The sequence below is a fragment of the Pyxicephalus adspersus genome, chromosome 7, assembly GCF_032062135.1.
Source record: "Pyxicephalus adspersus chromosome 7, UCB_Pads_2.0, whole genome shotgun sequence".
Classification (NCBI taxonomy): Eukaryota; Metazoa; Chordata; class Amphibia; order Anura; family Pyxicephalidae; genus Pyxicephalus; species Pyxicephalus adspersus.
The window spans coordinates 71,739,483-71,761,640 of NC_092864.1; the positions used below are offsets into that span (position 1 = coordinate 71,739,483).

The following is a 22,158-nucleotide window of genomic DNA, read 5'->3' on the forward strand; positions in this document are numbered from 1 at the left end:
GGTTGCCGCTGGGTTGCAGGCCTTGGGCAGACCAGGGTAGATACACGTTACCAAATCACAAGTTAGACGAATAGTTGAGAAAGGTTGGGGTTAGGGCAGGTCAGAAGCCAGGGGAGAAATACCAGGGATCCAGGAAATAGACACCAGTGACACAGGGGACACAGGAGACACTGGAATCTACAGGAGGCACAGGTGACACAGGAATATCCACAGACAGACAGGAACACTGGAACAGCACAAGTGAGTTGGCTGTAAACAACAGACTGGACAATGAGGGGTTAACACAGGAGCTGGACAGGGGAAACACTCAGCAGAGCTAGGGGGCTTAGCACTAGTAGCCACACTTTGCATGGATGCTGGATGCTGTGTCTGAGCTAGCTAAATAGCCAGGGATGATTAAGAAGCTATTTCCTGATTGGCCAGCTGGAGCGGCAAAAAACTACTGTCACCCTTTATGTCCATTGCTGAAATAGCAAGATTCAAACTAATTCCCTTACTCCAATCGTGAAATTTTGTGAAATTTTCCCATACACGTGTTTATTTCAAATTTGAGAATTTACAAGTTGCAAGAGAGAAGATGCTTTAATGATGCATACATATGATCTGTAATATATTCTTTAATCTTGTATTACAGGGACCCAGTGCCTGTCGAAATAGTTTGCCTTTGTGTAGTTGTAAAAGAATATTTCTGAGGGTAATTTGTGTATTTCCACCTCTTTTGTGGCGCATGTGTTTCAATGAACATGGATGTGGAAGATAAGATGATTTCCAGCAAGTTACTGGAGATCACCATGTTTTATAAGTTTAAAATGTTGGCATTAAGTTGATCTGCTTTTCAGGTCCTATGTAACAGTGTGTTACCCTCTGCTCATCAGCATGCCATGACCATAATCTAACCACTGGGTGGCACTGTTTGACCAGTTTAGAATTCAAGTAATGTTTTATCTGAAGTGTTCAGCGTTTCATTTGGCCATCACATTTATCCCTCATCATGTCATTATATGGCCACCAATACTGATTGGCCCTGATTTAATAAAGCTCTGGCCTGGATTTCTTAAAAGTCATTTGCTAATTGTTGGCAAATGTTTTTAAATTCATTCCAGGTTTACTGGATCACCCAGCTTCACTGATAAAAGTGTATCCTCTCCAAACTTTGTAGAGCTTTAATAAATCAGACCCATTGTAGGAATAATACTTGAGGTTTATAGCACTGACTTCCTTTAGCAGCTGGGCCTTAGACTATTGGTTCCAATTTTTTTATCATGTTTCATAACATTGACGGCACCACTCAATAAAATATAACCCTGTGGCATCTGCTTGGTGTTTGTATAAGGAATATGGGACCATGTCTGCAGAGAGCCAATCAATCAAGCTTTTCTACTTATCTAGTCTTGCTTCCTAGCTTTGCCATTCTATGCTCTTGGTCTGTTGATGTTGGTAGCTTAGACGGAGGTGAAAATGTCATAGTCTAGCTCGCCATTAACCTCTTCCCCCCCAATAGCCATGAATGATGATCAGCAGATTAGTGCTTTCGTATCATTCACATTGAGGAACCTTTGCACTAAAGTTTGTCTGCTCCAAGCCTTTAATCGCAAAGGAAAGACATGCCAAAGGGTAGGACGGTGGCTTAGTGGTGGCACTCTTGCCTTTGCAGTGCTGGATTCCAGGTTCGAATTTTGGCCAATATGTTCATGAAGTTTGCAGGTTCTTCCCCGTGTTTGCTTGGGTTTTTCATCCAGGTGCTCCAGTTTCCTTCCACATTACAAAAACATACAGTTAGGTTAATTGATTTTAGACTGTGATAAAGTCATATGACTATAGTAGGGACATTAGATTGTGAGCTCCTTTGAGGGACAGCTAGTGACATGACTATGGACTTTGTACAGCACTGCGTAATATGTCAGCGCTATATAGCTACAGTGTAATAATTATAATGCCAATATGGAGGTTGTTGTTGCTGACCTCCTTTTGTAAATGATATTTGCCTAATATGTTAGTCTAATTGCTTCAGTGCATTCTGAGTCACTGACATTGAGCATACTTGTTCTGCGTCAATAATTTGTAAAGTATTAAACACCAGAATAAAAGAATACCCATATGGGACTTTTTTAGGCACTTTCAAGAAGTTTCATATCAAGAACACTTCAAAAAATAATACAAACTTTGTTGAAAATCATGAATCCCAGATCAAAATAATAAGGTCATACCACGATTACACGATTTCCATGGGTACCCACAACTCATGAAGACCTTGCTAGACAAAAAATCACTAGGAATTACTGCAATATATCAGGCCAAATAGTGGGAACTTTATTGCATTTCAAATGATGATTCGCCAGGGTAGGGAATAGATGTAAGTTGAAACATTAGTGCTCATTAATACACATGCACATACCAGGACTATATTACTCACTAAGATTACTATAGCTCTGGTATGTGCATGCGTATAACCATTAATGTTTCAATGGATCTATAACTAAGATTACTTGGGACGTTTAAATTTATGAGCTGGTGCTGAGAAGTTCCTGGCTTTGCCCCCTTCCAGATGAAATAGAAAAATGAGTGTGGGGCCATATGACAACTGTAACTTATGTAACTGTGCAAATATCAGGTCTTTGCGGTTCCTAAAGCTGTTTTTTCTTTTAGTGAGAAGCTGTGATGGCAGAGGCACAAGCAAGTTTCACGTCGTTGGAGTTACGGGCCGTCATGAAGTTTTTGTTTCTCCAGGGAAAGTCAGCAAAGAACATTCACACTGATATGTCACAAACACTGGCAGAGGCACAAGCAAGTTTCACGTCGTTGGAGTTACGGGCCGTCATGAAGTTTTTGTTTCTCCAGGGAAAGTCAGCAAAGAACATTCACACTGATATGTCACAAACACTGGCGGGGAAGTGTCCTTCCTACAGCACTGTCACAACCTGGATATCTCGTTTCAAGACTGGGCATTTCACCGTTGAAGATGAGCTCCGCAGTGGGCACCCCCCAACCTCAACTGACCTGGCAACCTGCGATGCTGTCCATGAGCCGAATATTGAGTAACAGCAAATATCCGCAAAAAAGATAGCCCAGATATTTGACATTTACCGGAGCGTGTTGGGTTTGTTATCACCACTATCCTAGACATGCGCAAGCTTTCAGCGAAGTGGGTGCCGAAATGTTTGAACATTTCAGAAGAAGAACCGAGTGATCAGAAGAAGAACCGAGTTGAAAAGCCATTTTGGTCTATTTTGAAGCTGCACAGGACTTTTTGGCTAGGTTAGTGACTGAGGATGAAACCTGGCTCCACATCTATGATACTGAAACTAAGGAACAGTCAAAGGAATGGCGCCACAGTGGGTCCCGAGGCCAAAGAAGTTCCAAACCCAGAAATCTGCTAAAAAAGTAATGGTGTCTGTTTTTTGGGACAAAGACGGTATTCTGTTGGTGGACTACCTACCTCAGGGCTCTAGTATCACTGGACAGAATTATGCTAACCTCCTTGACCAGCTAAAGGAGGCAATTAAGACGAAACGCCGTGGAAAGTTGACCAAAGGGATCCTTTTTTTGCAGGACAACGCACCTGCGCACATGCCCAACACTGTGGCTGCCAAATTGAACACCCTGGGTGTTCCAATTGGTCCACCATCCTCCCTATACACCTGACCTGGCACCTTTGGACTATTATCTGTTCCTGAATTTGACGAAACACCTGAAGGGGCAAAGTTTTCTGGACATTTCTGACATCAAAGATGCTGCTGAGAGCTGGTTTGCGGCCCAACCAAAGAACTTATTTGAACGGTCTAGAAAAGCTGCAACTACGCTGTACCAAGTGCATCAGTCTCGGGGGAATATATTGAATAAATGTGTTATTTCATAACTCTGGCTCTCTTCTTTCTGGGCAAAGACAGGAACTTTTCAGCACCCCCTTTTACCAGAACCGCACAATAAGCAATTTTGTAGATAGAGAGCTGCATTAATTAACGGTGTACCGGGCACCACAGCAGTTTCTATGACGAAGCAACGAAGACGGGGGGGGGGACTGCTGCCTCTGTGAGCAAGCGGCACGCCACGCCTTTCACTCAACCCTCACTAAAATCCTTTTTAGCTCCTGAGTCTGCTGGCGTGACTCAGGGAGCTAAGATGGCGCTGGGCCACATGGCGCCTCCTGTGGCTGCTGGCTCTTCTCTTCTACCGTCTAACCGGGCTCCCACACAGCTGCCTTCCCTGTACTGGTTTCAGAAGGCTCCCTTGTCTCCGTTGCTCTGATCCCCTGCTAACCACCCGGGACTTGCTGGGAGGGCTCCCCCAGCTCCTCAAATGATCCTGGACACGCTGCCAGCCTTACATGGCATAAACAGCCTTTGACTAAAAAAGCCTGCTGCACCACCAATGATAAAGGAAATTCTCCACTTGTCACTCCTCTGCCCCAGCGTAATTATGCTGCTGCTACCATCTTGGGACATGCTGGACACACAGATGGACCCCCTATACGGACACCAAGGGTGCGTCACTCACGGGGCCTTTTCTGATTGTGTTTTACCTGACTCTCTCACTGGCGTACAAACAGGGTCACTTGTCACCCTTAGTCAAATACAAGCAGATCGTGGGGCCTCTTTAAGTGTAAAGCCTCCTACTGGTCATGATTTTGCCCTCCTGGATTCCTCACGACCTCTACCTATTAGTGCTAATTCCTGGCAAGCGTATGTACAGCACCTCCCCACTAATGATCATTCTAGATTTCTAGTACAGGAGGATAAAGAAGCCTTTAAGGAAGAAATTTGCATCCTTTGCAAAAATCTCCAGAATCTGGTAGGTAGAGTGGATACAGTAGATGATGACTTACAAGGTACGAAATCCCAGGTCTTACAACTTCAAGCACATACCTCCTCCCAAGCTGTTGCAATTAGAGATCTCAAGCTTCAATTTGAGGACCTTGAAAATAGATCCAGACGCAACAATATACGAGTACTTGGCCTCCCAAAAGCCACCCAAGAGGCCGACCTTACTTTGTTGATACAGGCAGTCTTCAATGGCATTTTAGGCTGCCCTCATACTGATGTTATACAGTTTGACAGAGTGCACCTCTGAGAGCATAGAGTTTGATGGGGCACAACTGCAAATTTTCCCCGATGTTTCCTGGTCCACCAGGAGCACTGCCATGCTCTTCAACCACTGCTAACAACTTTACCTGATCGCTCCATTCCCTATCGACGGCCCACTTGGGATGGCAGATCTGTTATTCTCAACCACCCTTAGGACCTTCCACGATGCTTTGCGGATCTTGGACAGCCTTGTGCTTTGATATCAGGATGGGACCCTCTCCCAGTTCATCAGGCTGTTCCTGAGAGATGGCAGAAGGCTCATAAAAGGAAGAGCTCTCCTCGCAATGGCTCTTCTCCATTGGCGAACAACCCCTTGCCCCCTGAGTCTTCACATTCTTAACTGTCTTGAATGCAGCAAGAGGACTCTTATATCCTTTTACTTGATGGGATTCTTTGGTGTTCCTATGAATCTCAAACTTGTGCTCTCAAGCTCTGTGTTTGGTGGTATCGATCCTCAATCATGTTATACGTTGCTTTAATTTGTTTAATTTGCCCGGTCCCAAACTGTTTACTTAGATGTAAGGTTTTGCTGTTGCAGGCTGGGGGGGTGGGGAGTCCTATGCTAGAAAGTTATTTTGGCTATATTTACTCTTTCTCCTAGGGATACTCTCCCTAATGCTGGACACCATTTTGGTTGTTCGCCCTCCTCCTATGCCTTCCATTGGGATTTCCTCCTTGTCCATGCTTGTTTTTTGTCTCTGGTATAGACGTTTGGACGAGGATGTGATCCCTGCCTAGAGTTCTCCGCTACCCCTACCACATGTTTGTATGTCTGTCTGTTTTTTGTGTTTTTTTTTCTGTTTCCCTGTCTTATTTTTTTTTTCCTCTGCACTGACCTTTTCTCTCCTTCTTCAGTCTATGCCCCTGGAGGATACTCAGGTTTTTTCATGATCAATGTATGATGTTCATTATGCATTTTTTCCTTTTACTATTACCCAAAGGCTAAACTATTATCACTTAATGTTAAGGGCCTGAACTCCACTACTAAACGCAAATTGGCCTTACAGGAATTAAAACACCAATGGGCAGATATTGCCTTTTACAGGAAGCACATTTTGATAATATGAGCACGTTTAATTTTGCTAAGAGGCAATATCCGTGTTTTCTGCGCCAAACAAAAATAATAAGTCAGCAGGGGTTGCTTTACTCATTCATGCTCATACTACTTTAACGATCACTAAGTCAATATTGGATCCAGTTATTTTACAGGGTTGGTTAGATACAAAGCAGGTTGTAATATGTAATATATATGCACCCAATACAGCACAAGTGAAATTTATTGAAATGGTTCTTGGTATGAGAGTCTCATTGTCACACAACCATCTGCTCATTGCAGGTGATTTTAATTTGCCCCATACCCCTAAATGGAACAGACTCTCATTGGCCTCTACCACTAGACCGACCTCATACCAAATCCCGAGCCTCAGGTTGTTTTAGACGCCTCCTCTATCGCTTTGGCTTACTAGACGCTTGTTGTGTTCAGCATCCCTAGGATAAACATAATACCTTTTTCTCTAATCCCCATCGCACACACTTTAGGCTAGACTACTTTTTTGTGGATTTCTCCACATTACTGGGTACTGCTTTCTCTGATATATACCTTTCACAAGGTCCGATCATGCCCCTGTTATTTTAGAGGAGAAATTAGGTCCAATTTTTTTAATATGGAAATGCCACTGGAAACTTAATGATTTTCTGCCTAAATACCCCCCCACAAAGATGACCCTGCAAACTGTGTTGGATGCTTATTTCCATGAAAGTTCCCAATCGGTGATAAAAACTTCCACTTTGTGGGAAGGCCATAAGGCGGTGTTTAGGGGTCATTGTTCTATGACAACGTTACTATGACAAGGGTAACAAAGCTGATTCCCGGTTAGCTCGCCAAATTCGGGATCAGACTGTTAAAGCAACCCCTATGGCATTAAAAGATGCCAATGGTACCCTTCAGTACTATCTGGCTGGAATCTTTGGAAACTTTTACACCTCCCTATTTAAGACAGTACATGACTCACAGAAAAGTGACCAAGCTATCCTTAGATCACGCATTTCAACTTACCTGGCCCGATGTGCTTTTCCGACTCTGATGAGTCTATTTTATCTGAAGAACTAGCAGCCACAATTGACGCCCTGCCATTGAGTAAGGCCCTGGGGCCTGATGGTCTCTCATATCTTTATTATAAAACTTTTGCCAATACATCGGTACCACGTTTAACTCACTTTTTAATGACTTTTTGGAGGGGGTGCCGATTCCCCAAACTATGCAACATTCTTATATATCTGTGTTTCCAAAACCTGTTAAGGACTCTGTGTCCTAGTTACCGTCGTATTGCCCTTTTAAATTCTGATTTGAACATTTTTACTAGCAATTTAGCTACTAGATTGGGAACGTATTTACCTGGAATTGTTTCCAAAGATCAGGCTGGCTTTATAACTTCTCGCCAAGCTGGTGACAACACCAGGCATACAATTGATATTATTGATGCCCTTAATAGGCTTGATCAAGGGGCAGTACTCCTGAGCCTAGATGCTGAATAGGCTTTTGATGGGCTCAGCTGGCCTTTCCTCATGCAAACTCTACAGTGGATTGGCATCACGGGCCCTTTTTTCAGAGCCATTGTGGCACTTTATACATCTCCTTCGGCTGAAGTACATCTTACCCATGCAAATTCCCCTAAAATTGCAATTCAAAATGGCACTAGCCAGGGGTGTCCGCTTTCCCCCTTATTTTTTGCTCTACGTATTGAACCACTAGCTAGAATGATACAGCAGGATCCTGATATTCAAGGGGTTCCTATTAACACTAAATCATTTACTATTGCATTGTATGCCGATGATGTCTTACTGACTCTTACTAACCCTCTCATCACCCTTCCAAATTTACATAGAGCACTGAATGAGTATGGCTCCCTATCTGGTTATAAGGTTAATCCGTCTAAAACGGAAGCTCTCTTCATAAAGTTAGCGCCCTCTCTCCAGCAGCACCTTCAAGAGTAATACCCATATTGCTGGCGACTGAACCATCTTAAATATCTGGGGATATCCCTTACTGCTTCGTATAGTACTTTGTATGCAGCTAACTATTCTCCACTTTTTAAGGAGCTCTTTTTGCTTATGCAGAAGCGGCGTGCGTTACTATTATCATTTTTTGGCCGTATTACGTTAATTTAAAAGTCCGTTTGGCCGAAACTTTTGTGGACGGAAATTGAAAAATTGTGCTTGGCACCGATACATCCTAATTCTTTTCTCTGGAACTTGCATCATGATGTCTCAGAACATTCTCTTTTGGGTCCTATACATTTTTCAAGGGGTATATGACTCCAATGTAAGGATACATTTGCCCTGCCTACACCTGCATCATTACTTAACTCTTTCCTTTTTGCTCCACTTCTACCTAAGTCTATCGCGCCCAATGGTTCAGCAATGGTGAGACAACTGCCTTTTTCAATTCTGCCACATTGTGAACCTTTGTACCAGACGCCTACTGTAATTTCAGGAGCTGAGAGACAAGTTTGAGATACCTCGTACTTGCTTTTATGGGTACCTTCAAAATACTGCACTATGCCCATTGCTAAAAATATGGCATTTTCTTGTATGACGGAATATGAGAAGCTGTGTGCAGGTGGACCCTCTCAGAAGGGACTAATCTCTGGCATCTACCTGATAATAAATACTGAGCCAACATACCCCTTTGTCAAACATGGTTATATGCTTAAATGGGAAGATACCCTAGTGAGGGAGCTACCTCTTGAAATCTGGAGAATTATTTGGGATAGAGCCCGTAGGAGCTCAATTTGTACGATATATAAAGAAAATGCATACAAGATACTTATGAGGTGGTATTTTACTCCAAATAAACTGCATGGGATTTTTCCTAATGCAAGCAATATATGTTGGAGATGTGGTAGGGAAATTGGCACATTATATCATATTTTCTGTCCCTATTGGGCAAAAGTCAACAATCTTCTCTCAGAGATTCTGGAAATACCTATATCTCTCGATGTAGTTACTCATCTGCTGGGTATTCCAATCTCACTAAGCTAAATAGAAAATTGACGTGTCACATACTCACTCCAGCCAGGTGCCTTATTGCTAGACATTGGAAATCTACCTCACCTCCCGACTTAATGGATTTATATGCTAGAATAAAAGAAGTCCAATTTCTGGAACACTTTACGGCCAGGATTTATTATATATAAGACAAATTCACAGCAATCTGGGCCCATGGGCCCATCTGCTATCAGCCACTAATATGTTTCAACATGTGACTAATTTTCAGCTAATTTTCAGCTAGCCTCTTCCAATGTATCTCCCCCTATTATTCCCTCGGGGGTAATTCTGGGAACTTTCACTAATTAATTGTCATATATTTACCATATGTTCTACCTTTTTCCGGTGTCCTCTCCCTTCCCTTATTTTTTCTTTTTTCTTCCCCCACCTTTTCCTTTCTTCTATTCTTTCCTTTGTTTGATTCCCCAAGAAATTTCTGGTTTAGCTCAAGATATTATTGGAATTGTATATTCCACAAGATGTGGTGTATAGAATAAGCCTCCCGAAAGGAATCTGTGCTTTGCTGTAATCTTTGTTGGAGTTATTTATATGCTACCTTATCCTGGTTATTATTATATTATTACAGTTTTATTGTATGTTTCTTGGTTGTCTAGCTGAACTTTTTTCCTTTAGGTCTGTTGTTTTGTTTATTATTTGAAAACTCAATAAAAATTACAAATTTTCAAAAAAGAAATGTAGGAATGTATATTTAGACTAATATGATATACATTGTGGAATCTGTCCTAATATTGGCTTCCTTTAATGCACTCCAGGATTTGGACAGAGAGGGAGGGCCAGAACCTTGAGCTAATCCAGTGTCTTGACAGTAAGAATTCACATTGAGATTACAATATCACTTTATTGCAGTGCCAATCACTTGCTATAATGGCTCAGTGACCACGATGTAATATTTAACATCTCATAGTAAAGCTGATCACCGAGCTGTGCTATGTGGAAAAGTTTCTGAATCACACAGCTTGAATATCTTTTGGTAGAGAGATGGGATGGATATATGTATAACATCTGTTAATATAGTTGTTTGTCTTGACCTGAACTCTTGTTCAAAGCATGCCAAAGCTCAACAATATGTGTATGTACAGAATTCCAAGAGTAAATAAACCAAAAGTTTGATTTTCTATTTAAAATGAATGAACTGCCTTTCCTTGCTGTATGCAAAACATTTGAAGATTTTGCTTTCCTTTGAATCACAGAACCAATATTTACTTGTATAACCACTGTTTCAGAGAACTGCTGCACATCTGTGTAGCATGGAGTCAACCAACTTCTGGTACCTGTGAACAGGCATTCCAGCCTAGGATGATTGGACTACATTCAGAAACAGCCTTGTGCTTTGATATCAGGATGGGACCCTCTCCCAGTTCATCAGGCTGTTCCTGAGAGATGGCAGAAGGCTCATAAAAGGAAGAGCTCTCCTCGCAATGGCTCTTCTCCATTGGCGAACAACCCCTTGCCCCCTGAGTCTTCACATTCTTAACTGTCTTGAATGCAGCAAGAGGACTCTTATATCCTTTTACTTGATGGGATTCTTTGGTGTTCCTATGAATCTCAAACTTGTGCTCTCAAGCTCTGTGTTTGGTGGTATCGATCCTCAATCATGTTATACGTTGCTTTAATTTGTTTAATTTGCCCGGTCCCAAACTGTTTACTTAGATGTAAGGTTTTGCTGTTGCAGGCTGGGGGGGTGGGGAGTCCTATGCTAGAAAGTTATTTTGGCTATATTTACTCTTTCTCCTAGGGATACTCTCCCTAATGCTGGACACCATTTTGGTTGTTCGCCCTCCTCCTATGCCTTCCATTGGGATTTCCTCCTTGTCCATGCTTGTTTTTTGTCTCTGGTATAGACGTTTGGACGAGGATGTGATCCCTGCCTAGAGTTCTCCGCTACCCCTACCACATGTTTGTATGTCTGTCTGTTTTTTGTGTTTTTTTTTCTGTTTCCCTGTCTTATTTTTTTTTTCCTCTGCACTGACCTTTTCTCTCCTTCTTCAGTCTATGCCCCTGGAGGATACTCAGGTTTTTTCATGATCAATGTATGATGTTCATTATGCATTTTTTCCTTTTACTATTACCCAAAGGCTAAACTATTATCACTTAATGTTAAGGGCCTGAACTCCACTACTAAACGCAAATTGGCCTTACAGGAATTAAAACACCAATGGGCAGATATTGCCTTTTACAGGAAGCACATTTTGATAATATGAGCACGTTTAATTTTGCTAAGAGGCAATATCCGTGTTTTCTGCGCCAAACAAAAATAATAAGTCAGCAGGGGTTGCTTTACTCATTCATGCTCATACTACTTTAACGATCACTAAGTCAATATTGGATCCAGTTATTTTACAGGGTTGGTTAGATACAAAGCAGGTTGTAATATGTAATATATATGCACCCAATACAGCACAAGTGAAATTTATTGAAATGGTTCTTGGTATGAGAGTCTCATTGTCACACAACCATCTGCTCATTGCAGGTGATTTTAATTTGCCCCATACCCCTGAATGGAACAGACTCTCATTGGCCTCTACCACTAGACCGACCTCATACCAAATCCCGAGCCTCAGGTTGTTTTAGACGCCTCCTCTATCGCTTTGGCTTACTAGACGCTTGTTGTGTTCAGCATCCCTAGGATAAACATAATACCTTTTTCTCTAATCCCCATCGCACACACTTTAGGCTAGACTACTTTTTTGTGGATTTCTCCACATTACTGGGTACTGCTTTCTCTGATATATACCTTTCACAAGGTCCGATCATGCCCCTGTTATTTTAGAGGAGAAATTAGGTCCAATTTTTTTAATATGGAAATGCCACTGGAAACTTAATGATTTTCTGCCTAAATACCCCCCCACAAAGATGACCCTGCAAACTGTGTTGGATGCTTATTTCCATGAAAGTTCCCAATCGGTGATAAAAACTTCCACTTTGTGGGAAGGCCATAAGGCGGTGTTTAGGGGTCATTGTTCTATGACAACGTTACTATGACAAGGGTAACAAAGCTGATTCCCGGTTAGCTCGCCAAATTCGGGATCAGACTGTTAAAGCAACCCCTATGGCATTAAAAGATGCCAATGGTACCCTTCAGTACTATCTGGCTGGAATCTTTGGAAACTTTTACACCTCCCTATTTAAGACAGTACATGACTCACAGAAAAGTGACCAAGCTATCCTTAGATCACGCATTTCAACTTACCTGGCCCGATGTGCTTTTCCGACTCTGATGAGTCTATTTTATCTGAAGAACTAGCAGCCACAATTGACGCCCTGCCATTGAGTAAGGCCCTGGGGCCTGATGGTCTCTCATATCTTTATTATAAAACTTTTGCCAATACATTGGTACCACGTTTAACTCACTTTTTAATGACTTTTTGGAGGGGGTGCCGATTCCCCAAACTATGCAACATTCTTATATATCTGTGTTTCCAAAACCTGTTAAGGACTCTGTGTCCTAGTTACCGTCGTATTGCCCTTTTAAATTCTGATTTGAACATTTTTACTAGCAATTTAGCTACTAGATTGGGAACGTATTTACCTGGAATTGTTTCCAAAGATCAGGCTGGCTTTATAACTTCTCGCCAAGCTGGTGACAACACCAGGCATACAATTGATATTATTGATGCCCTTAATAGGCTTGATCAAGGGGCAGTACTCCTGAGCCTAGATGCTGAATAGGCTTTTGATGGGCTCAGCTGGCCTTTCCTCATGCAAACTCTACAGTGGATTGGCATCACGGGCCCTTTTTTCAGAGCCATTGTGGCACTTTATACATCTCCTTCGGCTGAAGTACATCTTACCCATGCAAATTCCCCTAAAATTGCAATTCAAAATGGCACTAGCCAGGGGTGTCCGCTTTCCCCCTTATTTTTTGCTCTACGTATTGAACCACTAGCTAGAATGATACAGCAGGATCCTGATATTCAAGGGGTTCCTATTAACACTAAATCATTTACTATTGCATTGTATGCCGATGATGTCTTACTGACTCTTACTAACCCTCTCATCACCCTTCCAAATTTACATAGAGCACTGAATGAGTATGGCTCCCTATCTGGTTATAAGGTTAATCCGTCTAAAACGGAAGCTCTCTTCATAAAGTTAGCGCCCTCTCTCCAGCAGCACCTTCAAGAGTAATACCCATATTGCTGGCGACTGAACCATCTTAAATATCTGGGGATATCCCTTACTGCTTCGTATAGTACTTTGTATGCAGCTAACTATTCTCCACTTTTTAAGGAGCTCTTTTTGCTTATGCAGAAGCGGCGTGCGTTACTATTATCATTTTTTGGCCGTATTACGTTAATTTAAAAGTCCGTTTGGCCGAAACTTTTGTGGACGGAAATTGAAAAATTGTGCTTGGCACCGATACATCCTAATTCTTTTCTCTGGAACTTGCATCATGATGTCTCAGAACATTCTCTTTTGGGTCCTATACATTTTTCAAGGGGTATATGACTCCAATGTAAGGATACATTTGCCCTGCCTACACCTGCATCATTACTTAACTCTTTCCTTTTTGCTCCACTTCTACCTAAGTCTATCGCGCCCAATGGTTCAGCAATGGTGAGACAACTGCCTTTTTCAATTCTGCCAAATTGTGAACCTTTGTACCAGACGCCTACTGTAATTTCAGGAGCTGAGAGACAAGTTTGAGATACCTCGTACTTGCTTTTATGGGTACCTTCAAAATACCGCACTATGCCCATTGCTAAAAATATGGCATTTTCTTGTATGACGGAATATGAGAAGCTGTGTGCAGGTGGACCCTCTCAGAAGGGACTAATCTCTGGCATCTACCTGATAATAAATACTGAGCCAACATACCCCTTTGTCAAACATGGTTATATGCTTAAATGGGAAGATACCCTAGTGAGGGAGCTACCTCTTGAAATCTGGAGAATTATTTGGGATAGAGCCCGTAGGAGCTCAATTTGTACGATATATAAAGAAAATGCATACAAGATACTTATGAGGTGGTATTTTACTCCAAATAAACTGCATGGGATTTTTCCTAATGCAAGCAATATATGTTGGAGATGTGGTAGGGAAATTGGCACATTATATCATATTTTCTGTCCCTATTGGGCAAAAGTCAACAATCTTCTCTCAGAGATTCTGGAAATACCTATATCTCTCGATGTAGTTACTCATCTGCTGGGTATTCCAATCTCACTAAGCTAAATAGAAAATTGACGTGTCACATACTCACTCCAGCCAGGTGCCTTATTGCTAGACATTGGAAATCTACCTCACCTCCCGACTTAATGGATTTATATGCTAGAATAAAAGAAGTCCAATTTCTGGAACACTTTACGGCCAGGATTTATTATATATAAGACAAATTCACAGCAATCTGGGCCCATGGGCCCATCTGCTATCAGCCACTAATATGTTTCAACATGTGACTAATTTTCAGCTAATTTTCAGCTAGCCTCTTCCAATGTATCTCCCCCTATTATTCCCTCGGGGGTAATTCTGGGAACTTTCACTAATTAATTGTCATATATTTACCATATGTTCTACCTTTTTCCGGTGTCCTCTCCCTTCCCTTATTTTTTCTTTTTTCTTCCCCCACCTTTTCCTTTCTTCTATTCTTTCCTTTGTTTGATTCCCCAAGAAATTTCTGGTTTAGCTCAAGATATTATTGGAATTGTATATTCCACAAGATGTGGTGTATAGAATAAGCCTCCCGAAAGGAATCTGTGCTTTGCTGTAATCTTTGTTGGAGTTATTTATATGCTACCTTATCCTGGTTATTATTATATTATTACAGTTTTATTGTATGTTTCTTGGTTGTCTAGCTGAACTTTTTTCCTTTAGGTCTGTTGTTTTGTTTATTATTTGAAAACTCAATAAAAATTACAAATTTTCAAAAAAGAAATGTAGGAATGTATATTTAGACTAATATGATATACATTGTGGAATCTGTCCTAATATTGGCTTCCTTTAATGCACTCCAGGATTTGGACAGAGAGGGAGGGCCAGAACCTTGAGCTAATCCAGTGTCTTGACAGTAAGAATTCACATTGAGATTACAATATCACTTTATTGCAGTGCCAATCACTTGCTATAATGGCTCAGTGACCACGATGTAATATTTAACATCTCATAGTAAAGCTGATCACCGAGCTGTGCTATGTGGAAAAGTTTCTGAATCACACAGCTTGAATATCTTTTGGTAGAGAGATGGGGTGGATATATGTATAACATCTGTTAATATAGTTGTTTGTCTTGACCTGAACTCTTGTTCAAAGCATGCCAAAGCTCAACAATATGTGTATGTACAGAATTCCAAGAGTAAATAAACCAAAAGTTTGATTTTCTATTTAAAATGAATGAACTGCCTTTCCTTGCTGTATGCAAAACATTTGAAGATTTTGCTTTCCTTTGAATCACAGAACCAATATTTACTTGTATAACCACTGTTTCAGAGAACTGCTGCACATCTGTGTAGCATGGAGTCAACCAACTTCTGGTACCTGTGAACAGGCATTCCAGCCTAGGATGATTGGACTACATTCAGAAACACCATTTTTTATATCACCCCAGAAGTTTTCCATTGGATTAGGGTCCAGGGATTGGGCTGGCCAGTCCATAATGTTAATCTTGTTGGTCTGGCAGCAAGGCGTTGCTCGTTTACTGGTGTGTTTGGGGTCGTTGTCTTGTTAAAAACACCAATTTTAGGGCATTTCTTCTTCTTCATACGGCAACATGACCTCTTCAAATATTTAGATGTATTCAAACTGATTCATGATCCCATGTAAGCGATAAACCGGTCCAACACCATAGTTTGAGAAACATCCGCATATCATGATGATTGCACCACCATGCTTCACAGGCTTGAAGTCATGGTTAAGGGATCAACTGACAAGTGGTCTGCAGCCCCTAGACCCAAAACGAACAATCTTGCTTTCATCGGTCCACAAATTGTTGCACATTTTGTCTTTAGGTTGATCTCTGGCAAAATGTAACCTCTTCAGCACTTCTTTTTCCAACATTGCGGGCTTCTTGCTGATTGCTTGGCTTCACATAGGCGTCTTCTCATTTTAACAGTACTCACAGGTAACGTTAGAACTTCTTTGATCTTCCTGGAGCTCATCATTGGCTGAGTCTTTGCCATTTGAATATTATTCTATTTATTTGAATTTTTTTTTTCTGTTTTCTTTCTTAACTTTTATTTTAAAGCATTTGAGATAATTTTAGCTGAGCAGCCTATCTTTATCAGAATTTTTTTAATGTTTTCCCCTCTCCAACCAACCTTTTTTTCTTTTTTTTTTTACACTTCAACTTTATTGAAAATAGTGGAGAAAAATATATAACAGACACATTAACATAAAAACATAGACGGGGTAGAAATAACCAGAAGAAAAAAAAAGGGAAAAAATAAATTTGCATAATACAATACAAACTAGTAACATATGACATTGGCATTTTTTCCAGAACGAGATAAAAAATAGTAACATAAAAGGAAGAAAAAAATAAAATACAAAAGATAATAATACATAAAAAAAATATAAAATAAAGTAGAATATAATACAACATGCTATAATCGTATATAGTACAATGAACTACAGCAGAACAAAGGGGAACCTTTTTTAAATAATTACTTCAATAACAAAAGAAAATATCTAATGGTAGCTAAGAGAAAAAAAAAACCCTTTTACTAATCAGCACTTCAGCCGCTATTCAGAACTCTATATATATCCGAGTATTGAAACAAAATCCAGGCATTCCAGCATACCATGCATTTTTGGCTCCTATCGGAGGCTTTTGCCCTAGTTTGTTCCATCTCATAAATGTCATCAATTTTTTTGAGCCTTAAATTTATAGGAGTAACAAATGACTTCCAAAACCACGGGATTAAACATTTAGCTGCATTCAATAGTGGATAGTTAAGGAGTTTTTGTATTGCTTGAATGGCATACAGTATCTTGGACGTGTAGTAGACAGTTCAGGGGCTTAAAAGGAATATTGTATCCTGAAATCTGTTTCCTAATGTGTGTGACTTGCTTCCAAAACTTATTTATTGATGGACACTCCCACCAAATGTGTAAAAAGGTACCCTCTGACATCTCCAGCATTTGTTTGATACCTCAGGAAACCATTTATGAAGTTTTGCAGGTGTAGCATACCATTGGGTGAGAATTTTGTACCCTGTCCCCTGGGTTTTAGTGTTTATGGAACATTTATGTGTCAATTAACAGGCATCTCGCCATTGCTCGTCACTCAATAATTGGGCTGATGTTGTCTCCCAATTCCTCCTAAACCGCACTGGTTCATTATGCGGACGTTGATTTAGGTAAGAGTACAAAAAAGAAATAGTATGGCGCACAGTCCAACCAACTTTTTAATCAAACTATGCTGTACTTCTGAACAATATCTGAATGTCAGAGAGAGAGAGAAAGGCACTATACCAGCATGTACAACATTTTCTGCTTTCCTTCCTTAAATAAGGGCTATAATTGACACGTTTTTTCACAGAATGAACGACCTCACTAATTGAACTCTATACTGCTATAATTTTGAACAGCCTTAATGTTCCCTTTTCTTCAGTTTCTGTACAGCGCTGCATAATGTTGGCGCTATTTAAATACTGAGTGTAAAGGAAAAACACAAATTTAATAAATGTTTCCTCATGTTCTGATTTGAAATAGAATGTGCAGTGTTTACAATGCATTTGTGTGGAAGTAAAATCTATTAAAAGGATTTTTGAGCTTTATTTACTAATTTGAGCTTTAACACACTGCTATTATACTGAACACAACTGTACATGAAGTCTTGATGCTGGGAGGTTTGTTGATTTGTATGCCTATTTCACTCTTTTTATTATTACTTTATTTACTTTAGTATTACTCTTTTTTTTTTTTCTTATTTTTTATTGTAAATCATTTTTTTTCCTACTTGCTAAGTTTTTTTATGTATTACTCTTTCATAGGTAACACACATTGAAACCATTGAACAGTTCATCGAAGAATGCAATGCAAGGATCGAGATTGGCTTGCATTATGGAATCCCATATCCCAGACCCGTACGTGTTGCTACATTGAAATCCAATATTATTGTAACTAACAGAATGACAGAAGTTGGGGATTTAATATATAGTACAAAAAAGTGTTTTGATGGGCAGGATGTGACCGATGGCAGTAGGATCGGAAGCAAAGTGAAAGCGGTGTGATAGCAGATAGTATATGCAGCAGGTATGACAGAGGGCACTATGTGCAGAGAGGAATGTGTAGGGTATAAAAGTAGAACTATGTACACACGTGCAATAATTGTCATTGGAAACAATATTTCACAATCCTTTCCAATGACAAAAGACTGGATGAACGAGGTCTGTACATACAGCACCGTTCTGCTCTATGAAGAGCGGGAAAACGACAGAGCGGCACCCCGCTGTGCTGTCTCCCCTTCACTTTCATTAGGATCGTTCCTCGTCCGTGGATCGGCCAGGGCGGTGGACGACAAGTGCTGTACACACACCAGATTCTTATCCAATATCAGCCCTAAGGCGATTATCGGACGAGAATCATCTGACGTGTTTACGTAGCCTTAGACAGTATGTGCAGAAGAGACATACAGAGCGTTGACAGCAGAAAGTATGCAAAGAAGTTGATTGAGGACTGTATGACAGGAAGTAGTTTGTGTAGAAGTTTGCAGAAGTTATGACGGGGCAGTATTTGCTATAGTGCAATGTTTGGGAAAAGGCAGTATGTAAGGGGGGCATTGCAGAGGTAGGGTGAATTATGCAAAGGATAAGAAAGGATATAAATGGGGGGTGGGGTTTTGCTTATTATCTGGGGAAAATGGTTGATACACAAGGTTTAGAAGCAGACAAAATACACTGCACACAGGACACTAAAGAATATAAACTGTAAATCTTGGAGGGGGTTATAATGTGCATAAAGCTGGCTCTAGAGCTCTGTGTTTTGGTGGGGCAGTTTATTGCAGATTTGGCTACTGGCGAATGATGTGTGTATGCTGGGGGCAGATGACTAGTGTTCTAGGACTTTGTCTGGGCTCAGTGTGCAATGTCTATATGGAATACAAGGACAGTACATGATGTGTGATTTGTCTGGAGGGAGTGTGTGACTGCAAGTACCAATAAATGTGTGCTAGAGGAAGATATGGGCGAGACCAATAAATGTGTGCTGGAGAATGGATACAGGGGAGAGCCGTGTGTTTGTTGGAGGTGAAATTCCACTTGGTAGGAGATCAATCTGTATGCTGGAGGTGTAATGTCACTGAGGAAGGTTCAGGATATATTCTATATTCCGGATTATATAATACATTATATTAAATACACTATTACATCCCTAAAAGTAATTACACCCTTTACAAAACATGGGATACTAGGTCACATTAAAAGAGCACTGGAGGGTTCGGGCATATTAGAATGACGATGGAAAACCTGTGCCTACTAAGGGGGTGAGCATTACAAAGTTACTGATCCCCACCATTAAAATTAATTCTGGGGGGAGCGCTGCTGTTTATTCTTTTATCATTTTTTAATGGTTGTTTTCTTTTTTAGCATAAACACAAAGACATTGCTTAATAATTTGAGTCTGTTAGAAGTTGTTTTTCTCGGTCAAGAAGTTAAAAAAATGTACTTGATAGATTTTCTGTCATTCAGATTTCAGACTGTAGGATATTGTGGACATGAACATAATTGAGATTTATGTCAGGGACCATTATTGCATCATTAAAGCAGACCTAAACTAAAATTTTTACCCTACATAAATGGATAGACAACCCTTTTATATTAGGTAAAAATGACCTTCTTTTTTTGGGAAAGGGGTATTAAAACCCTTTTTTTTGAGAGAACGTAGAGCCTTCCGGGATACCTACACCATGGAGGCTTCTGGGTGCTTCTTGTGCACATGCCCCATCTACTTCACCCGATCACACGCCTACAGTGCAGGATCCGGTGATGTAGGAAGAAGCGTAAAAAAGATGGCGTCGCCTGGCACTTCCTCCGTGCCAGTGTGAAAGACAATACCAGGACATGATCCAGGAAATCCCTGAAGCATTCGATGGATTTTCGAAGGTAAAGGTGAGTGAGTCCCCCCTGAGTTTACTTCCACTTTAACATATAAGAAGTCTGTTAGGGACATATTGAGTTTGCAAAGCTCTTCTGAAACTAACCTATGATCCTAGGAAGCACGGACCCTGACTGTCATTTGTCCTCTTCCTATTTCTCGTATGAAACATTTGGGTTATATGATATCATATCATAATGTGTGGCCCGATAATTCAGCAGTAACCAATCTTTTCATATATCCAATAGAGTTTAATGGACGTTAAAAATTACCATGTTTCACTAACATCAAATAAAAGCAGCTATGAATGTCACTATCTGTATAAATTACCCTCTGCGTACTCTGTTACTTAAAAATGTCCGAAATCCTAAAACACGTAACGTAAGGAGATGAGGTAACGTAATTGGTTACCTCATCTCCTCTCAGATATGCTGAAATAAATGAGTGCTTTTAAAGAAACTAACACATCTTTTTGTATTCTTAGACCCACCTACCTCCCATGGGGCTGACAATGTCTCACAGTAAAAAGCTGAACAAACAAGACAAGCTAAGGAAACAAGCAAAGCCTCTGTATTTGAAATCACATGACGAGATCTCGTAGTGTCTGCAGGTCATACAGACTTCCATTCCTGAGCTGACCACCTTGGCCTAGGGGATATCAGGCTGCCATATTCTTCTCTCGCCTTACACTTGTATGCATATAACACTTCCAAGACTAGCCAAGATATTTCTTCTTCCAACACACCAAAAGTACCAGATATTAATAGCTGGGCTGCAAATGTAAGTATGGTTTGAAATGCTTCAACTATTAAAAAAGTTCCTGTAAAGGTGAAAGTTACAGATCTATTCCTCATACCTCTCATCTTCCACAAGCTAAGCGTGACACCACCGTCCGTCCTGGAAGAGAAGTACAGAGCAGATGAAATCTCATCTCAATCAGTCCACTGCAAAAGTGTCTTGCTTGATTTCACCTGCTTTGTTCCACATGAATCTTCCTAGAAGGTAGGGGATCTTCACCTAGGCTCCACTTGGAAGACAAGGGTAAATTAAATGTGATTCTAACTTTCCCATTTTAAATGTACTTCAACCAATATAAAGTGATTTGAGAAGGGGGAGTAACCTGGCTAGTGTAAATGGGCTTTCAATCTTTCATGAATGGACTGTTCTAAACTGTGTAAATAGGAGTGTCACCTGCTATGGAAATTCAAAAGATGGCATGGCCACTTCAGTTTTTTCTGGCCTACTGTTCATACAATATATTAATATGTCCATTACGTTTTATGTTATGTATAAAATGATGGAAACCTTAAAATGTAGGTTATAGATTTAGGAGTGCTTCTCCAAAAACATCCCAGTGGTATACATGGTTAAAGGGAAAGTGTGTTTTCTTCCTTCCTCAAAGTCTAACTTTTATTTATGTGACTACGTAGGGAAGCAATGTGCACCTTCAAGCCAAGGCTGAAAAAAAGTCACAATAACTGGAACACTGCAATTATATTTATAGGCACATTAAAAAAATGTATACATTTGCTCTGTAAAACAGTACAATGTACTCTTATGTGATTAAACTTAATCTGAATGTGTTTGTGTACCTCTGCTGCTGATTACTGCAGTATTTAGTGATATTTTTTTGGACCAAAAGCTCATCTCAGAATAGACATTCAAGATATTTCCCATGTTCTGTATTTATATTATCTTGTATCTGATCCAATGAATCTTGAAATGGTGAGAACAGGTAGGTATTATGGGTCCTAATAGAGTTACAAAGGCAGCCCATGAAGAGGAAAGGAAAGGAGACCAAAACTCTGGTGACTGAATTTTTTCGAGGGAACTCCCAACTTTTTTTTTTTTCCCCCAGCAACACTGCACAATGGCACCACGGAGACACAGGAGACTGTCAGGGCTTTGTTATAAAGGAGCCTATTTGTGCGGTTCATTTAATGGACTACTTCAAAACAGCTTCTTGCTTATTATTACTA

At 40.4% G+C, this 22,158-nt stretch overlaps 1 protein-coding gene across 1 annotated transcript in view; it reads left to right on the forward strand.

Moving 5' to 3' along the window:
• The window catches only part of LYRM1 (LYR motif containing 1), a 26,774-nt gene extending 5,012 nt beyond the window's left edge, over positions 1-21,762 (forward strand). Inside the window, exons 3-4 of the mRNA XM_072418925.1 lie at positions 18,079-18,171; positions 20,664-21,762. Coding sequence (XP_072275026.1) covers positions 18,079-18,171; positions 20,664-20,780 — 210 coding nt within the window. The 3' untranslated portion in view covers positions 20,781-21,762. The remainder of the gene's footprint in view (positions 1-18,078; positions 18,172-20,663) is intronic.
• Positions 21,763-22,158: the final 396 nt, after the last annotated feature.